This window comes from Staurois parvus, unplaced genomic scaffold, assembly GCF_062004578.1.
Source record: "Staurois parvus isolate SC_StPar_1 unplaced genomic scaffold, SC_StPar_1.0 ptg000105l, whole genome shotgun sequence".
NCBI classification, from domain to species: domain Eukaryota; kingdom Metazoa; phylum Chordata; class Amphibia; order Anura; family Ranidae; genus Staurois; species Staurois parvus.
This window is the reverse complement of record NW_028317901.1, coordinates 6,332,308-6,349,681: the sequence shown is the minus strand read 5'-3', so window position 1 is coordinate 6,349,681 and position 17,374 is coordinate 6,332,308. Positions and strand designations below refer to the sequence as shown.

General features: G+C 41.1%; 1 protein-coding gene across 3 annotated transcripts in view; it reads left to right on the top strand.

Moving 5' to 3' along the window:
- The window catches only part of DAPK2 (death associated protein kinase 2), a 126,528-nt gene that overhangs the window by 45,604 nt on the left and 63,550 nt on the right, over positions 1–17,374 (top strand). For all 3 annotated transcript variants that reach the window (XM_089671448.1, XM_089671446.1, XM_089671447.1), the window contains exons 3-4: positions 3,800–4,021; positions 12,952–13,090. In XM_089671448.1, the coding sequence (XP_089527574.1) occupies positions 3,800–4,021; positions 12,952–13,090 (361 nt within the window). The remainder of the gene's footprint in view (positions 1–3,799; positions 4,022–12,951; positions 13,091–17,374) is intronic.

Below are 17,374 nucleotides of genomic sequence, written 5' to 3'. Positions count from 1 at the left end.
TACTTCAAGGTGACTTCTATCCAACTTGTGCCCATAGACTTTAACCACTTGAGCCCCAGAGGATTTACCCCCCTTAATGACCAGGCCTTTTTTTGCTGTTTGGCGCTGCACTAATTCAAATGATAATTGCGCGGTCATGCAATGCTGTACCCAAGTGTAAATTGATTGGTTTGTGTGAAAGTTATAGCGTCTACAAACTATGGTATAGATACTGTAATTTATGCCTTTTTTTGCTATACAGCGCTGCACTAACTCAAATGATAATTGCGCGGTCATGCAATGCTGTACCCAAACGAAATTTACGTCCTTTTTTTCACACAAATAGAGCTTTCTTTTGGTGGTATTTGATCACCTGTGCGCTTTTTATTTTTTGCGCTATAAACAAAAAAACCACAAAAATTTTGAAAAAAAACCAATGTTTTCTACTTTCAGCTATAAAAAATATATCGTAAACTCAAAGCTAGTCATAAATTTAAGCCAAAATGTATTCTGCTACATGTTTTTGGTAAAAAAAATCCAAATAAGTGTATATTGATTGCTTTGTGTGAAAGTTATAGCGTCTACAAACTATGGTATAGATACTGAAATTTATGCATTTTTTTGCTATACAGCGCTGCACTACGGTAATTCAAATGATAATTGCGCGGTCATGCAATGCTGCACCCAAATGACATTTACGTCCTTTTTTTCACACAAATAGAGCTTCCTTTTGGTGGTATTTGATCACCTGTGCGCTTTTTATTTTTTGCGCTATAATCAAAAAAAATACGAAAATTTTTAAAAAAACCAATATTTTCTACTTTCAGCTATATAAAATATATCATAAACTCAAAGTTAGTAATAAATTTAAGCCAAAATGTATTCTGCTACATGTTTTTGGTAAAAAAAATCCCATGCATTAGCGGGCAAACTGGCGCTATCTAGGAGGGGCGCTAACACTATCAGAAGTCACCAGTGACACTAATACAGTGATCAGTAAAAATCTGTTCACTGTAATCAATGACACTGGTGACAGGGCAGTGAAGGGGTTAACTGGGGGGGCGATCAAGGGGTTAAATGGGATTTCTGGTGCACTAGCGGGCAAACTGGCGCTATCTGGGAGGGGCGCTAACACTATCGGAAGTCGCCAGCGACACTGATACAGTGATCAGTAAAAATCTGTTCACTGATCAGTGACACTGGTGACAGGGCAGTGAAGGGGTTAACTGGGGGGGGGATTAAGGGGTTAAATGGGATTACTGGTGTACTAGCGGGCAATCTGGCGCTATCTGGGAGGGGCGCTAACACTATCGGAAGTCGCCAGCAACACTGATACAGTGATCAGTAAAAATCGGTTCACTGATCAGTGACACTGGTGACAGGGCAGTGAAGGGGTTAACTGGGGGGGGGAGATTAAGGGGTTAAATGGGATTACTGGTGTACTAGCGGGCAATCTGGCGCTATCTGGAAGGGGCGCTAACACTATCGGAAGTCGCCAGCGACACTGATACAGTGATCAGTAAAAATTGGTTCACTGATCAGTGACACTGGTGACAGGGCAGTGAAGGGGTTAACTGGGGGGGGGGGGGCGATCAAGGGGTTAAACGGGATTACTGGTGTACTGGCGGGCAAACTAGCGCTATCTGGGAGGGGCGCTAACACTATCGGAAGTCGCCAGCGACACTGATACAGTGATCAGTAAAAATTGGTTCACTGATCTGTGACACTGGTGACAGGGCAGTGAAGGGGTTAACTGGGGGGGGGGCGATCAAGGGGTTAGACGGGACTACTGGTGTATTAGCAGGCAAACTGGCGCTATCTGGGAGGGGCGCTAACTCTATCGGAAGTCGCCAGCGACACTGATCAGTAAAAATCGCTTCACTGATCAGTGACACTGGTGACAGGGCAGTGAAGGGGTTAACTAGGGGGGGGGGGCGATCAGGGGGTTAAATGTGTCCTAGAGTGTTCTAACTGTAGTGTAGTGCTTGTGTACTCACTTTTTGGATGTCTTCTTCTCTGTCTGGAATGGAATGTGTCCAGGCAGAGAAGAATGACATCATATCCTGCCCTGTGTAAATATCAACACAGGACAGGATAGGACAGGGACCGATCATGTGATTTCAGCCAGAAATCACTGGCTGAAATCTAATGATTGATCCCTCCTGGATCGAATCGTATCACCCGCGGGTCGGCGGGAGCGCGCGCACGCGCCCCCTACCCGCGAATGTGTCGGGAGCGCGGAGCACGTTTTAAAACATGCTTTTGCGCTCCACTGCCGCCCTGCACACGTATATACACAGTGGCAGGGCGGCAAGCGGTTAATGGAAGTCACCTCCAAGTTGGATCCTCATCTATATTGATGTGATTTGGATCCGACATTACAGGGAGATTACCCAGGCATTCCCTGAAAGCTGCTTCAAAGTTGCTTTAACCACTTCAATACCAGCATTTATACCCCGTTCCTGCCCAGACCAATTTTCAGCTACCAGCGCTGTTACACTTTGAATGACAATTGTGCAGTTATTGAACACTGTACCCATATAAAATTTTTATCATTTTTTCACACAAATTGAGCTTTATTTTGGTGGTATTTAATCACCAATCACCACTGAGTTTTTCCTCTTTTGCTAAATAAAACAAAAAACACCTGAAACTTTTGAAAAAAAAAATGCACTTTTCTTCATTTCTGTTATACAATTTTGCAAATAGATAACATTTCTTCATAAATTTAGGTCAAAATATATTCTGCTACATTTCTTTGGTGAAAATAATAATAGTAATTGAATTTGTATTTTTTTTTTAAATGTTTCTATTATTTTTTTAATTACATTTTTTCTTTTTTTACTATTTTATTTTTCAGCACACTGACCAAAGCAATACAATGTTACCATAGTAACATTGAACTACTCTGGGCAAGTGATCAGGATTTTGTTTCCTTTTAACACATTATGATTGCTAATACCAATGTATTTCACTGATATTTGCAATCATTGTTACTGATTCATTCAGTCTTTTGTTGTGATTAGCTGTGATTGGGCAAAGCTGATCACATGATACAGATGGGCTGTGATTGGCCCTGTCTGTATTATGTGACTGCCTTGACCAGTCACAGCTAACAACATAAAAACATCATAAAAAGCTGATCACATGATACAGGTGGGCTGTGATTGGTCCTGTCTGTATCTTGTGACTGCCTTGACCAGTCACAGCTAACAAAATAAATGTATACAATGGATGGCATGACAGGAAGCCATCCATTGTATACAATTGACATGTGATCTGCTGTGATTGGTCACAGCAGTCACATGACGCTGGCAACAGGCCGGTGTAGTGATATGTCATCGGCTGTGTCCCGTGGACACAGCCAGCGACAGATTGTACCGCTGCGTGGCCGCAAGAGCGGCTCGTTTTGACAGGACGTCGTATGACGCCCAGTCACAATGGTGAGTGTCCCGCCCGGTTGTCAATCTGCTATAGGCCGGGCGGGAAGGTGTTAAAGTAGTACTCAAGTTGCCTGGCAAAGTCACACTGTAAGTCGTGCAACTTTCAGGTCGCAGTAGTGTGAACCAAGACTAAAATATATAGCAGTTTATCTAACATCATGCAATTGTTTGAGCCCATTGTCCCTCATCTCTGTAAGATATGAATACTGACGAGGAGTGAAAAGATAGCATAGTTGTTGATAATCTTGGTACATTTGATACATGCTCATATTTGTAGCCTAGAACTGAAGGCTATAACTGAGTAGACTACAATATGTTGTCATCTAACCTCTCCTCTGCATTGCTGTAGACATACGCCTTGTGTTCTGTTTCCACAGTGGGCAATTTGCCATAGTAAAGCTGTGCAGAGAGAAGAAGAGTGGCATAGAATACGCTGCAAAATTCATCAAGAAGAGACAGAGTCGCGTCAGCCGTAGAGGAGTAACCCGGGAGGAGATTGAACGGGAAGTGAACATACTACGTGGTATCCAGCATCCTAACATCATCACATTGCAGGATGTATATGAGAACAAGACTGATGTGGTTCTCATCCTGGAACTGTAAGTTTCATGGGTTAGCGAAGAGAGGATGTCCAGTATACTGACAGTACCATGTGACCTAATGACATTGTTTTATGTAACGGGTAGTATTTAATTGTATGTAAAATCTGATGACCTTGGCCAAGACTAAGTAACTAAATGGTAGTGCCACTTAGGAAAACCATATTAAGGCAAATAAAAGATGGCAAAAAAGGGAATAATTATGCTGAATGAAGGAAACATTAAACGCAGAGACAGGAAGCACTACTGGACAAGTCATAGTGCAGAAGGAAATGAAATAATTCTTCCTTCCTTTAGCTTCCTCCTCATCTTCCTATGTGATGTCTTTCACATAATATCTTTTGTACAGAGGCCCAAGGATCACTGGGGGAGGGTGCATTTCATGAAAGAAACAGAATGTCAGGATGTTGATGCGGTTATTTTCACGATGTTCCCTTGTTAAGGTCATATAGAAGCACTTAAACTGGTCTTTACCAGGCTGCAAAGATAACGGCCAAAAAAATATCAGTGCCGTAGCAGAATTTGCCACTTTGTGTGCAAAAAAACTACTAAATAATATTTGGTTGGAAAATAGAACATTGTATGAATATGTTTCTAGATCTTCTTCTAAGGCCTAAGGACACTGCAGCTGATAAACTCACGTTTAGGATGTGTTCAGCATTTTTTTCAGCAGCCCCTGAACTCTCCCTAATGTTTTCCTATGTGTCCATTTACACATCTTTGTTTACAGTTGTTTACAGGCATTTGAGTTTACAGTCCTTTTTTTGAATGCAGAAAACTTGCGTTCAGCAGTTGATTATATCAGCGTTTCAAATGCAAAACGCTTGTAAATGCGGTTAAACGCGGCAAATCGCATTTATAAGCATTTGTGTTTGAAATTTTTTTTATCTCTTCAAGTTCCCGATGCTGTCCAGAGCCTTTTTTCATCATCAAAAATGCACGCAAAACGTTTTCAAGGTACTCAGATGGACAAAACACTGAACACAGGATGTTTCTACCAAGCTTGTCACACATTGTAATGACCCATTCACACCTCAGACCTCTCCCACCCTTGAAAACAAAAGATATATTATTGACCATTCACACCTCAAATTCCTCATGAAGACCCCCTGCCAGGTGGCCTTAATGACTCACTCCACCAGACACCTGTCCCACCCTTGGAAACAAAAGAAATGTTAATGAGCCACTCATCCTAATTATCACAACACATACTGCTGTCTCTGCTTCTACTCTCTGTATCCCTCTGAAACAGTCTGAAATAGTTAATAATTTACCACTTTTCAGTGCATTCTGAGCATTTGTAAGGTTCTCCTGTGCTTATCTTTAAAAAATGTTTCTAAACGCAAACGCACATAAATGCGCATAAATGCGTTATGCAAACGCAGCTAAACAGACGATTTTTAACCTACGTTTTCCAGCAGTCAGTTTCCATTGTTCAGAAGTGTCCCGTGTACATGGGGCCTAACGCACGCTGTAGCTGTCAAACGCCATTTTACAAGTGTTTGACTTTTTTTGTTTGTTACAAACCCACAACAGCAAAATCAATCTGTATATGCAGTAAAGCATGCTTGTTATATTCACTGTGGAAGGGGTTAATGCTCTGCATTGTGTAAAAAGGCTGTTTGTCTTCTCTGACCCTCCCCTTCTTCCACAGTCCACAATCCATCTGCTGATAGTACAGAGCTCTTGGAGTCATTCTGCACATGCTCAGTTTAGTGTGTATTGCTAGAGAGTTTTTTTTTTATTTGGGAGGGTGCCTGTGATCAGCACAGGGCCAATAAGCACTATCCAGACAGAGGGTAAGGGGTTATGCAGGCTCATAGGACAGTCAGAGGAGAATGAAAACATCTCCTACAAGCTTTGCCCAGTGCTCAGCTGGACACTGGTAGAAGTTGCAAGACTGCTATATACTGCTGATGAGAAAAGGTATTTTGCAGTTTATATTTACAAAAATAATGGCATTTTTCCTGTTCTGTGTACTGTGGAAGACCAGATATAGTGAATGCAGGGTCCTGGGTTTAGTAACACTTTAAATGCCCCTCAGTGGTAACCTATGTGTCCATGCACAAATAGGTGTTTAGAGGCAGGGGCTTTTAGGGGCAGAAATCTGAATTGACCAAAATCGTGTTCAGCAGAGGAGCGCCCAATGTGCTTAAATGTGTCTAAACACGCCTAATTGTCAGGTGTGTTTAATGCAATGAACGCCTAAATGCTTGATGAGCCTGAACTCTCCTAAACGTGCCTAAACGCGATCCAAAAATGTCAGCAGAAAGCTGTTCAGAAGAGCACACATTTAGATAACCACATTTTTGTGAGTGTTAGTTGGAAAAAAAAATTGTGAACCCTTAGGATTTTTTTCTTTTATATAGTTAGCTCCTAATTTGTGATTTCATCTCAGTCTAGGTAAAAATAATATAAAAAGAAAGTAAATCAACCCACATTTTTTTTACATTCAGTATTTATATTAGATAAAATATGACGTGCAATGTACAGAAAGAAGTTATGCAGAGCAGCAGAGGTCATCAGACAGATCAAATATGCAGCTGAAAAAATATTCTGCAATGCCAAAAGACTAGAGCGATTATCCAACAGTTAGCAGATATAAGGAAAAATTACATGTCATCTGAATTACCAAAGGCATAGTAATGATACTGAGTGTGTTACCCTATGGCAGTAAAGAGACAGAACCTGAGTACAAGAAAAGTAAGAGAGAAGTAAGAAAAAAAAAGAGTTTCAGACCTGGGGACTTTTAGAGTTAGAAAGACCTACAGTATATGGAGCAAAGACGACAGCTGGGCATTGATATAATGGGCCCTTGGGTCCCACATCTTCTCAAACTGTTTTATAGCATCATTCATTACACTCATTATCTTTTCATGGGTCATAATACATGATATCTTATGTTTGGCTTGAGCCAAAGAGACTGAAGTTTTCTTGTACAATCCAGCTATAGTAATTTTGGCTGCCAGCACCCCATACTTTTTACATTGCCATATTTTTATATAGGTAACAACAAAAATTATTAATAGAACATGTACCGGTATGTGGATTTGTATGAATCCCTATATTTACTACTATCTATCTTCATTGGCAATAATCTCTGTCATATGTCTTCTATAGATGCTGGTCCTAGCTGTGTAGAATTTAGGAGGAAATCTGGCTTGTTTTTCTGTTTAATTTCTTGTATATATTTGAGACATCGTATTTGAAGTCTATATCAGGATTTCAATGGAATAAACAACATATAGATAACACACACATAATAAATTAGATAATACTTGTTTCCTGTCTAAGTGCAACATACATATGGCCTTTAAAGTGTGATACTTTTCAACACCTCTCCGCATTTGAAAGCATTTACTGAGACAGCTGGCTCATTACACATGCCTGCATATTACATTTCAGGGTATATTTATATATGATTTCAAGAAAGGATTCACATACTGTAACTTGCATCTATAATTCACACATTTTTTTCAACCAAATCCTCTTAAAAATGTCTTATTCTTGGATAACATTTGTGTAAAAACTAAAAAAAAAATAGAAAAACAGATTTCCAAAAGGATTGGGTTAGGTTACAATACCACTATGGGTCAGAAAACCTGTTGTCATCCCCCATACTGTGAAGAGCCAGAGGATTAAGTGCTGGACTTAGCGCCACGCCTCAGAGGAGGTCAGATTGGCCCATCTATTAGCCTGAAATTGTCCAGCTAGCTTAACCACCTTCCGCCCGCCCTATAGTACAATGACGGTCGCAAGGTGGTTCTCTCGTTCTGATAGGACGTCATATGACGTCCTACCATTCTCACTGCGCATGCTCGGCTCAGGGAGCGCGCAGCGCGGCGATCGCCAGTGCTCTGTGTCCCTCGGACACAGCGGATCACGGAAAGAGCCGAAGATGTCGGCTTGGTCATGTGATCAGCTGTGTCCAATCACAGCTGATCACATGTAAACACGGAAATGCCGGTTATCGGCATTTCTCTCCTCTCGAGCTGTCACACTGACAGCTCGAGAGGAGAGGAGAGCCAGTAATTGGCTTTCCGCGGAGGGGACATGTACACTGATCATCAGGGCACTGATGATCAGTGTGCCCTGATGATCAGTGTAGCCCCAGAAGTGCCACCTGTCAGTGCTCATCAGTGCCACGTACCAGTGCCCATCAGTGCCACTTCAATGCCACATATCAGTGCCTACCAGTGCACATCAATGCCACATATTAGTGCCTACCAGTGCACATCAATGCCACATATCAGTGCCTATCTGAGCTGCCTTTCAATGTCACCCATCAGTGCCAGTCAGTGCCACCTATCAATGCCAATCAGTGCCACCTATCAGTGCCACCTATCAGTGCCAGTCAGTGTTGCCTATCAGTGCGCATCAGTGCCAGTCAGTGCCACCTAACAGTGCCAGTCAGTGCCGCCTATCAGTGCCAGTCAGTGCCGCCTATCAGTGACATATATCAGTGACATATATCAGTGTCATGTATTAGTGCTGCCTTTCAGTGCCCATCAGTGATGCCTGTCAACGCCCATCAGTGTAACCTACCAGTACCTCCTCATCAGTGCCCATCAGTGACACCTATCAGTGTCCATCAGTGCAGCCTATCAGTGCCCATCACTGCAGCCTCATTAGCGCACATCAGTGAAGGAGAAAAATCACATATTTACAAAATTGTATAACAAAAACTAAGAAAAAACGTTTGTTTTTTTCAAAATTTTCAGTGGTTTTTGGTTTGTTTAAGAAAAAATAAAAATCCCAGAGGTGATTAAATAGCACCAAAATAAAGCTCTATCTTTCTAAAAAAAATGATAAAAATGTCATATGGGTACAGTGTTGCATGACAGCGTAATTGTCATTCAAAGTGTGACAGCGCTGAAAGCAGGAAATTGGCCTGGGCAGGAAGGGGGTATAAGTTCCCTGTAGGCTAGTGGTTAAATCTGTCTGGTATTGTTGATGGCTGAGAAAATCTTACCCCGTGTTTGTGTTGTTAAACTAAAAGGCTTGTTCTTATTTTTTTAGTAAAAGAAGGTACAAACATTGGTAGAAACAGAGCCAGAATAGCAGCAAATTGTTGTTTTGCATTTAGTTCTCTACATATTTCTAGTTTTAAATATTTTTTATGTTTTTATAGATATAAGGCGACGGCTAGTTTGAGCCTTTTCAAAGCATCTATTTTTGTATATCTAATTGTAACCCCCATTTGCTGAGCGCTGGCAGGAGCAAAGAGAGGAAACGGAGTAAGGGGATCTTAATTGGAGTTTACACAGGTGAACTCTCTCTGCTATCTGATCAACCATCTGCCAAGCACCAGCTTTGCCATGTGAGAGGAAGAGCTCACTTGCTCCTTATACCCACAAGTACCGGGTATTTCTCTTGAAGCCCCTGGAAGTACAAATGACATACAAGGTATTTCTTCATTTTGCCCTCTTTCTGCTCTGGTGAACAGAGCAGCAAGGGAGTGAAAAGAAGATGAATATGCGCTACTACAGGAAACCAGCATCAAACCTTGATCAAGAATGCAAAAAAAAGTAAGCTCTTTCTTTTCCCCGCGTAGGCAAAGCATAGGTTTACTTCAAGGATATGGCAATAAAAAATATTAGTTATGTGTATAGTAATGCTATCTTGAATGAATTAGATGCAGATTAGATATCAGTTGGGAGCCATCCTTACAGAAAGCGAGTAGTTTGCGAAGGGTTTACAAACGTTTTCACAAAGTCTAAAATAATCGACTCAACCCCACAAATGCTTTGTGAAAGAGTCATGCACTTTATTCTTTCCTTTCTTTTATATTTCTTATATATTTTTATATTTCTGTTATACTTTACTAAATGCTTTTTGTGTCATCAGAAGCAGAACTAAGAGCCATAGTTCCCTTTTGCATTGTCAGAACAAATAAGAAGTGTCGCTTGGTGCCATTGTTGTTTATGTAGCCTTGTGACAGAAATCAATATCTGCTTTTTCTATGCAGGTGGCATAGTTTATGCATTTGCCTCCTGAGTGTACTGTGTCGTTCAGCTCAATACACAGTTTCAGATTTGGCAGTTGGGGGGTTCGTGGCTTAAAGTGGAACTGAGGCCATATTACAACAGACTGCGGGCAGGCGGTCTATATTGCAGAAGAGACATGCAACGTCTCTTCTGCAATAAAATACACCTACTTGCCTGCTCGCAGTCTTCTGCAGCATGCAAACATTAGCTTTGTGCCGGGATGACTGACTCCTGCACATGGGCAAGAGTTACGTCATCCCACTCTGGCCAATGGAGGTGTCCAAAGACCGACACCTGAGGAGGAGATGCGTGAGTCAGTGAAGGGCCTGAACTGTTAGAGAGGAGGTAAGTATAGTGCCTTTGGTTCCGCTTTAATGGCTTTGCCAACTTAGCCTAAAGCTTGCCATGCATTATACAATCTGACTGTACAATCTCTTTTCAATCTCCTTTTGGTTTAGTTCAGTGCTTATATTACACAGCTGTGGTAAATTTGATCGTACAAAGATTGTATAGTCAGATTGTATTCTGGGCATTTTGGAAGGTCTCCTGAGGAGAGCGTTTATCTTTAAAAAACGCTTCTAAACGCAAATGCTCTTAAACGCACATACACATTGTATGCAAACGCGGCTAAACAGATGTTTTTTAACCTACATTTTCCAACAGTCAGTTTCTTTCATTCAGAAGTGTCCCGTGTAAATGGAACCTAAATAAAAGCAACCTAGCTGCGCATGCACAACTCAGTGTGCCTTCCACAGAATACTTTGAGCAGGTGGTTACATTTATTTTCTTGCAGAAGAGACTTATCAGGTCTCTTCTACGATAAATAACCTGCTTGCTCATACATTTGTTTGTTTTTTTAATTTTGACTTTAGTTTTGCTTTAGTGGAGTATTGATGTTCAGGTAGGTAACCCCAGTTACATATAATCCTCCTTTGCTTGCCTAAAGGAATGGATATTAATTTCTTTGCTTCAGAGAAGTCAGATGGAGATGGTGTGTGACTGATCTTGAGAACTGTGGTATATCTGGTCTGTGGTTCATCAGGAGGATATTGCATGTTGTTCACTTCCCCTGGTCATGTTGTCTGCTGTTACATTCACTGTAGAGCATAATATTTTATTAAATTTCTTCATCAGGATAAAGAGAAAGGACAATACATCTATTGGAAGTTAATCTGTGACATAGGCAGCCGTTTGTTTTTATTTTATTCTAGATCTTAAATTGTATTGGCACTCTCATAATACAATGTAATATGCAGATAATTATATAATAGCAAATGGGCTCAGTACATAACAGCAAATAAACTCAGTAGATCTGTATTCAGTGTTACCACTTAAGAAATAGAAAAAAAAGGAAATCACTTAAATGGTGTTCTCTTAATGGGAATACGCCACCAAGAAAAGGACACTTGGGCATGCAGTAGTTCACATTAGTGTACAACGTAACAAATGCACTTCTTTTAGGAAACCCATGTTAACCATTATTACAATGCTTTAGCTTTAATTGGTTGAATGTAACAGACAATATGGTATTTATCTTATCAACACATTCCCATTCACCCTCTAATCTTTGTATGTAAGTCAGTGTCTCTCTCTTTTTCCCCAAACCCCTCTTACCCTTTTCTTTGGATTGTCCCTCATTATCATACTCACAAGTCCAACAAATCCAGCATTGCTATGCATTAACCCCATTTCACTGCTGCTCAAAAGGTCGCACACCATCATCTTCCTCTCCTATGATGCGTGATGACTTTCCGGGGTGCATGTGCTGTAGATTGCCAAGAAGCCTCCTGGGATGAGTACGATGTGATATCCCAGGAGGCTGCGGGCAGCTGGCTGCCGTCATTCTTGCCTAGGTGAGGAAGCTGAAAATGTGGGGCCACTACCCACCTAAAAGGTATTTTCAAAAAAAAGTGGCTGTAAGGACTGAAGGTGTGGGAAGATGTGCACGGGAGCACGGCTGTCCTGGGTCTCTCTTCCCTCATCGGTTGAGACACAGCAGCGGGAGCCATTGGCCATTGCTGTCAATCACAGTCAGTGAGCCAATGAGGAGACAGTGTAGTGGGACAGAGCCGTGGCACTATGTCTCCTATGGGTGATTAGAGCGGGGTTCGGGAGCAAGCATGCACCAATGCCTCCATAGCAAATGGCATGCTATTGGGAGCCCTGGTCAAGGGGGAGGAGCCAAGAGCACCAGCGGGGGGACCTGAGAAGAAGAGGATCAGGGCTGCTCTGTGCAAAACCATTGCACAGAGCAGGTAAGTATAACATTTGTTATTTGAAAAAAACAGAACCTTAATATCACTTTAATGTCTGATTATGTAACATGAGGGGGAGGAGGAAAATTCTGGAAAATGGCTGAAGAGGGAGAAGGTCTTTTTTAATTATTTATTTGCTTTACTTTCTGGTTGGCTACATGGGTGTTGGGTACAAACATGCACCGCAGGATGTGAAGTCATATGGAGGTTAGTGTGGCAAGGCAGCAAGTACCATACCAAGAGAGTGTAAGTGTCAAAAGAAGACAGCAGAAGAAGTGAATACACTTACTTTCTTCATAAGTGTTTCAAGTTTTAATAATAGTTTTAAGTTTAATATGCATCTTAGGTTTATGCATTTCATGTTGGGTGAGTGTTCAGACTTTTAAACCAAAGTGAGAAGAAATCTGTTACATTCTCAGCTGTACCCGAAAAGTGGCATGATATGTACTACTGTTAAAGGAGAGGTGCCATTTTTAATTTGATTTTCTTTTGATTTTTCTTTTTTCATTTTGATTTTATAATTACATCTATAATATGATGCTTTTGAAACCTAGTGAGTAAGACTTAAACATCTTTAGTTTAGCAGCCATTGGTGTGGATGGAAACAAATTAACCTACCATGTGTTTGATTTTAGGTCATTTAGTAAGAGTGCCTTACATAAAGTGGTTTTCTATTGCCCCTGTTTAGGGTTTCTGGAGGAGAACTATTTGATTTCCTGGCACAGAAGGAGTCACTAAGTGAAGAAGAGGCTACCAGATTTATCAAACAGATCCTGGAAGGAGTTAATTACCTGCACACTCGCAACATTGCACATTTTGACTTGAAGGTAAGAAACTGTATTTAGTTACCCGCTTATAATGGAATTATTTAAATTTCACAGTGGTCTGTAATAGTTAATTAGTGGACATAGACAGGGGCGGACTGACCATTCAAGCACTTGGGCACTGCCCGAGGGGCCCGGGGTCAGTAGGGGGCCCTCCGGCAGTGCCCGAGTGCTTTGAATGTGGGCAAGGACACAGGGGTCCCATGATCCCCTATTGCCTGGGGGCCCATGAGCTGTCAGTCCACCCCTGGACATAGAATAAACAATAATCCACAGTTATATAGAAAGGTCTCCCAACCTAACTATGATCATAACCCAACAGATTGTGAAAGATATCCTACATTGAGAAGATACAGTTTTAGAAACAAAATAGATTGCTTCCCAGTCTCACATCACATAGGCCTTTTAAATACACCCAGAGCAGCCTTTCTAGCTTTTTTTAAAACAGATGAACTCTTGAAATAGCTTTCTGGTCTCAGGGAACTCCTGCTAATAATTACTGTATCTTCAGCTTACAGGTGATTGGTGGGATGGCCAATGGGAAGAATGCTCCTTACAGTTTGGGTCTGTTAGAAGAATTGGTCTCTAACATATAGCTAAAAAGATCATTGGTGTCTGTGGGAACTTATTTGAGAGGCCGAAATTGCCCCTTCTCAAGGAACCCCAAGCAACCTCTGGAGGAACCCTAGTGTTCCGTGGAATCCTGGTTGAGAAAGGCTGACCCAGAGATGGATGTCATCAGCAGATTCTATTCGGTGTTGCTTAAATTATGGGGCCATCTGTGGGATTGTGCATTGCTTACTTTTTGAGATTCACAATTTGCAGTTCTTTTGCATTGTGTTAACACATATACATTAATGCATGTTGTGTTACACATTAACGTGTGTTGCATTAATTTTGATTGGGTTGCCAATGCACAAAATGCATATGCAATATTATTTCATGCAGCATTCCACAATATGCGCAGGAGCACCTTACCATATGTTGTGGCATGCTGCAACACATGTGCATCACAGCTGCATTGCCTTAGTGCGTTGGGGTACCATTCAAAATTAATGTAATACTAAAGGTGTTAATGTGCATGTTACTGCAATGCACCATGTAAATGTAAAAGCGGGATTTGGCCTGAACTTTAAGTTCGGCTTAAAACCAGATTGCAGTTTCACTAAGTAGCAGAAGCATCAGACCATTGCAGAGAGATTGCTACTGTTAAACAATTAGCAATTATCTGTAGCTAATTAAAATGGTTCTAAACTCCCTTTTCCTGATCTTACAGGACACACTGAAAACAGCTGAAGCCATAGGCTCCTGCTGTTGTCAGTCAAATCCAGTGAGGATAGAGCAGGGGCTGTGGCTAAGCCACGCTGTTTGTGTCTATGAGCGGACACAGCCTTGCTCTAGAACACATCCACATGGGTGCCCTCTCAGCACAGGGCTTCTGGAGAAGGCACTCAGTGAAGAGGAGATGCTCACAACGCTGGTGGGGGATTCCAGAAGAGCAGGAAAGGGACCACTCTGTGCAATACCATTGCACAGTGCAGGTAAGTATAACATCATTTTTATGTTTATGAAAAAAAACAAGGTTTGCAATCACTTTAAATAACAATTAGCTAATAATTTGCTGGGACTACTGTGTAGAAGGAGAAGAACATTATTGGAGGGCCCTAGGGGTCTTGGGGGTCAGTGGGTCCACTCCTCTCTATAAACAAGATACGAAGGGGTTTCTGGGACTCTAGCAGAAGAAAAAGGAGGGCTATACTGGGGTCAGTATTTCTGGAATAGAGGAAAATTAATTGTAATTCTCCAATGAAATGAAGAGTAGATCGATTAAAGGGGTGGGATCAAAAACTCCCCAATCAAACGCAAACACTAGCACAATAAGAAAGTACATGCCTATGCAAAAGACAAGCCCAGAGACCCAAACCCGAGAAAATCAGCATGAAGGACTTAAAAAGTATGACAGAGATCAATCCAGACATTCACTCGGGACATTGGTAGAGAACCAGATTAAAGAATATGTAAATAGGGAAAGTGTAAGAGAACAAGGAAACATGGAACAGCAAGGACCCATGTTACAATCACTTACAAAAATTGAAATGGCGAAAATGTTCGCAAAACTAGAGATGTCCATGAAAAATGAGATTGGGACATTACGCAATGACCTGGATTGGATATTAACTCGAATTGAAGAAGTAGAGGGGAGAATGGAGGGATACACGCAATTAATAAACTAGAAACACAGGTGGAGGTGATGCGTAGAGTACAGAGAAAGCTTTAATTTATAGTAGAAGATCAAGATAATCACAATAGAAGAAACAATTTAAGGATTAGGGGTTTACCGGAAGCAATGGGACAGGAAGAGGATCTACAGGAGAAAATAAAGTCTGTAATCCAATTATGGGGAGAGCAGCGATAGAGAAATTGAAAATTGAGAGAGTACATAGGATCAGACGGCCAAAAGGAGTAACGGTGGGAAACCCCAGGGATGTGATAGTCCGATTCCATCACTTCGGAGATAGAGAATATGGAAAGGGTTGCGGACATTTCTCCTGAGACACTGGCTAGAAGAAGATCTTTGAAACCATTGCTGGACCATATGAGAGAGAAAATAGTTCGATATAATTGGGGCTTTCCAGCATGTTTAATCTGATGGAAAGATGGAAAATTGGCAAGGCTGAGGTTCCAAGAAAATCTAAATGACTTTTGTGAGAAATTAGACTTACAGAAAATGGACCTTGAAGGATGGTCAGAGGGGCATAGAGAGAGCGGAGGGCGGGGGCAGGAAATCTGCAGTGGGTATCTAGGAAGAAGAAGTAGGGGGGCATGAGTGTCATGAAGTTTATGACTTATAATGTAAAAGGGTTAAACTCCCCTACAAAAAGACATAAGATACTTGGGGAAATTCACTAACACTCCATAGATGTAGTGTTTCTCCAAGAGACACATATAACTCATGATACAAATGTGAAGTTATACACGAAGCACTATGTAACGTGGTATTACGCAGACTCTCCAGTTAAAAGGGCCAAAGGGGTTGCGATGAGGTTGTCAAAAAATGTGAGCTTTATATTGGAAGGAAAAATGGAGGATCCAGAGGGCCGATTTTTAGTTTTTAAGGGGAAAATTATAAGGAGCTGAATATACACTGATTAATATCTATTGTCCAAATAAAAATCCAGTAACATTCCTGAAGGGAGTGTTAAGAAATCTTTCTGAATTTAGAAAGGGTAGTCTGGTTGTGGCTGGAGATTTAAACTTGTGTATGGACCCCCAGATGGATGCATCATCCTCTACGAGGAGAGAGAGGGGAAGAAAATCAAAATTATTGAAGATACTGTATTACTATATCAATGTCAATTGATCAACACTTGGAGAGTTAAACATCCAAGAGAAAAAGATTACACCTTCTCTCCAGTGCATGGATTGTATTCAAGACTGAACTATATAATGATTGAACATAGACAATTGGGGGTTTATTTACTAAAGCTGGACAGTCCAAAATCAGACTCCCTTCTGCATAGAAACCAATCAGCTTCTAACCTCAGCTTGTTCAATGAAGCTTTGGCAATGAAACCTGGAAGCTGATTGGTTTCTATGCAGAAGGGAATCTGATTTTGGACTCTCCAGCTTTAGTAAATAAACCCCTTGGAGTCGTTGGTTAGCGCCAACATAGAGTTTATGTATATTTCTGATCATGCTCCTGTCACAATGAGACTACGGGTAGGCGGGGAACAGGATAAAATAACTATGTGGAGATTAAATGAGATGCTTATACAGGACCCTGAATTAGAAAAAAGGTTAAGGCAGGAAATCGAGTAATTGTTTGAGCTCAATGAGACTGAGGAGGTGTCTGTAGCCACAATCTGGGAGGCACATAAAGCATATATTAGAGGAATATTGATTTCGATGGGAGCAGAAAAAAAGAAAGAATGAGGGAAAAACATAAAGACGGTGATAGAGGAGCTCTACAAGTTAGAACAGTCACATAAAAAGAAGGTAGGTACAGACGTATATCAGAAGATAATTATTAAAAGAGAAGAATTAAAAGATCTTATGGAACAGGAGTCGAGAAGGATATTTAACAGGGTTTCAAAAGAAAGATATCAGTGGGGGAACAGACCTGGAAAATATATGATGAGGAAACTAAAGGAAAAGAAATCTAAAAACTTTATAGAAAAAATTAAAGATAACAAAGGAGAAATGGTGTACTCCACCACCGATATCGCTAATAGGTTCCAATAATATTATAGTCGCCTGTACGATGTGAGCCCCAGAAACCAAAAAATG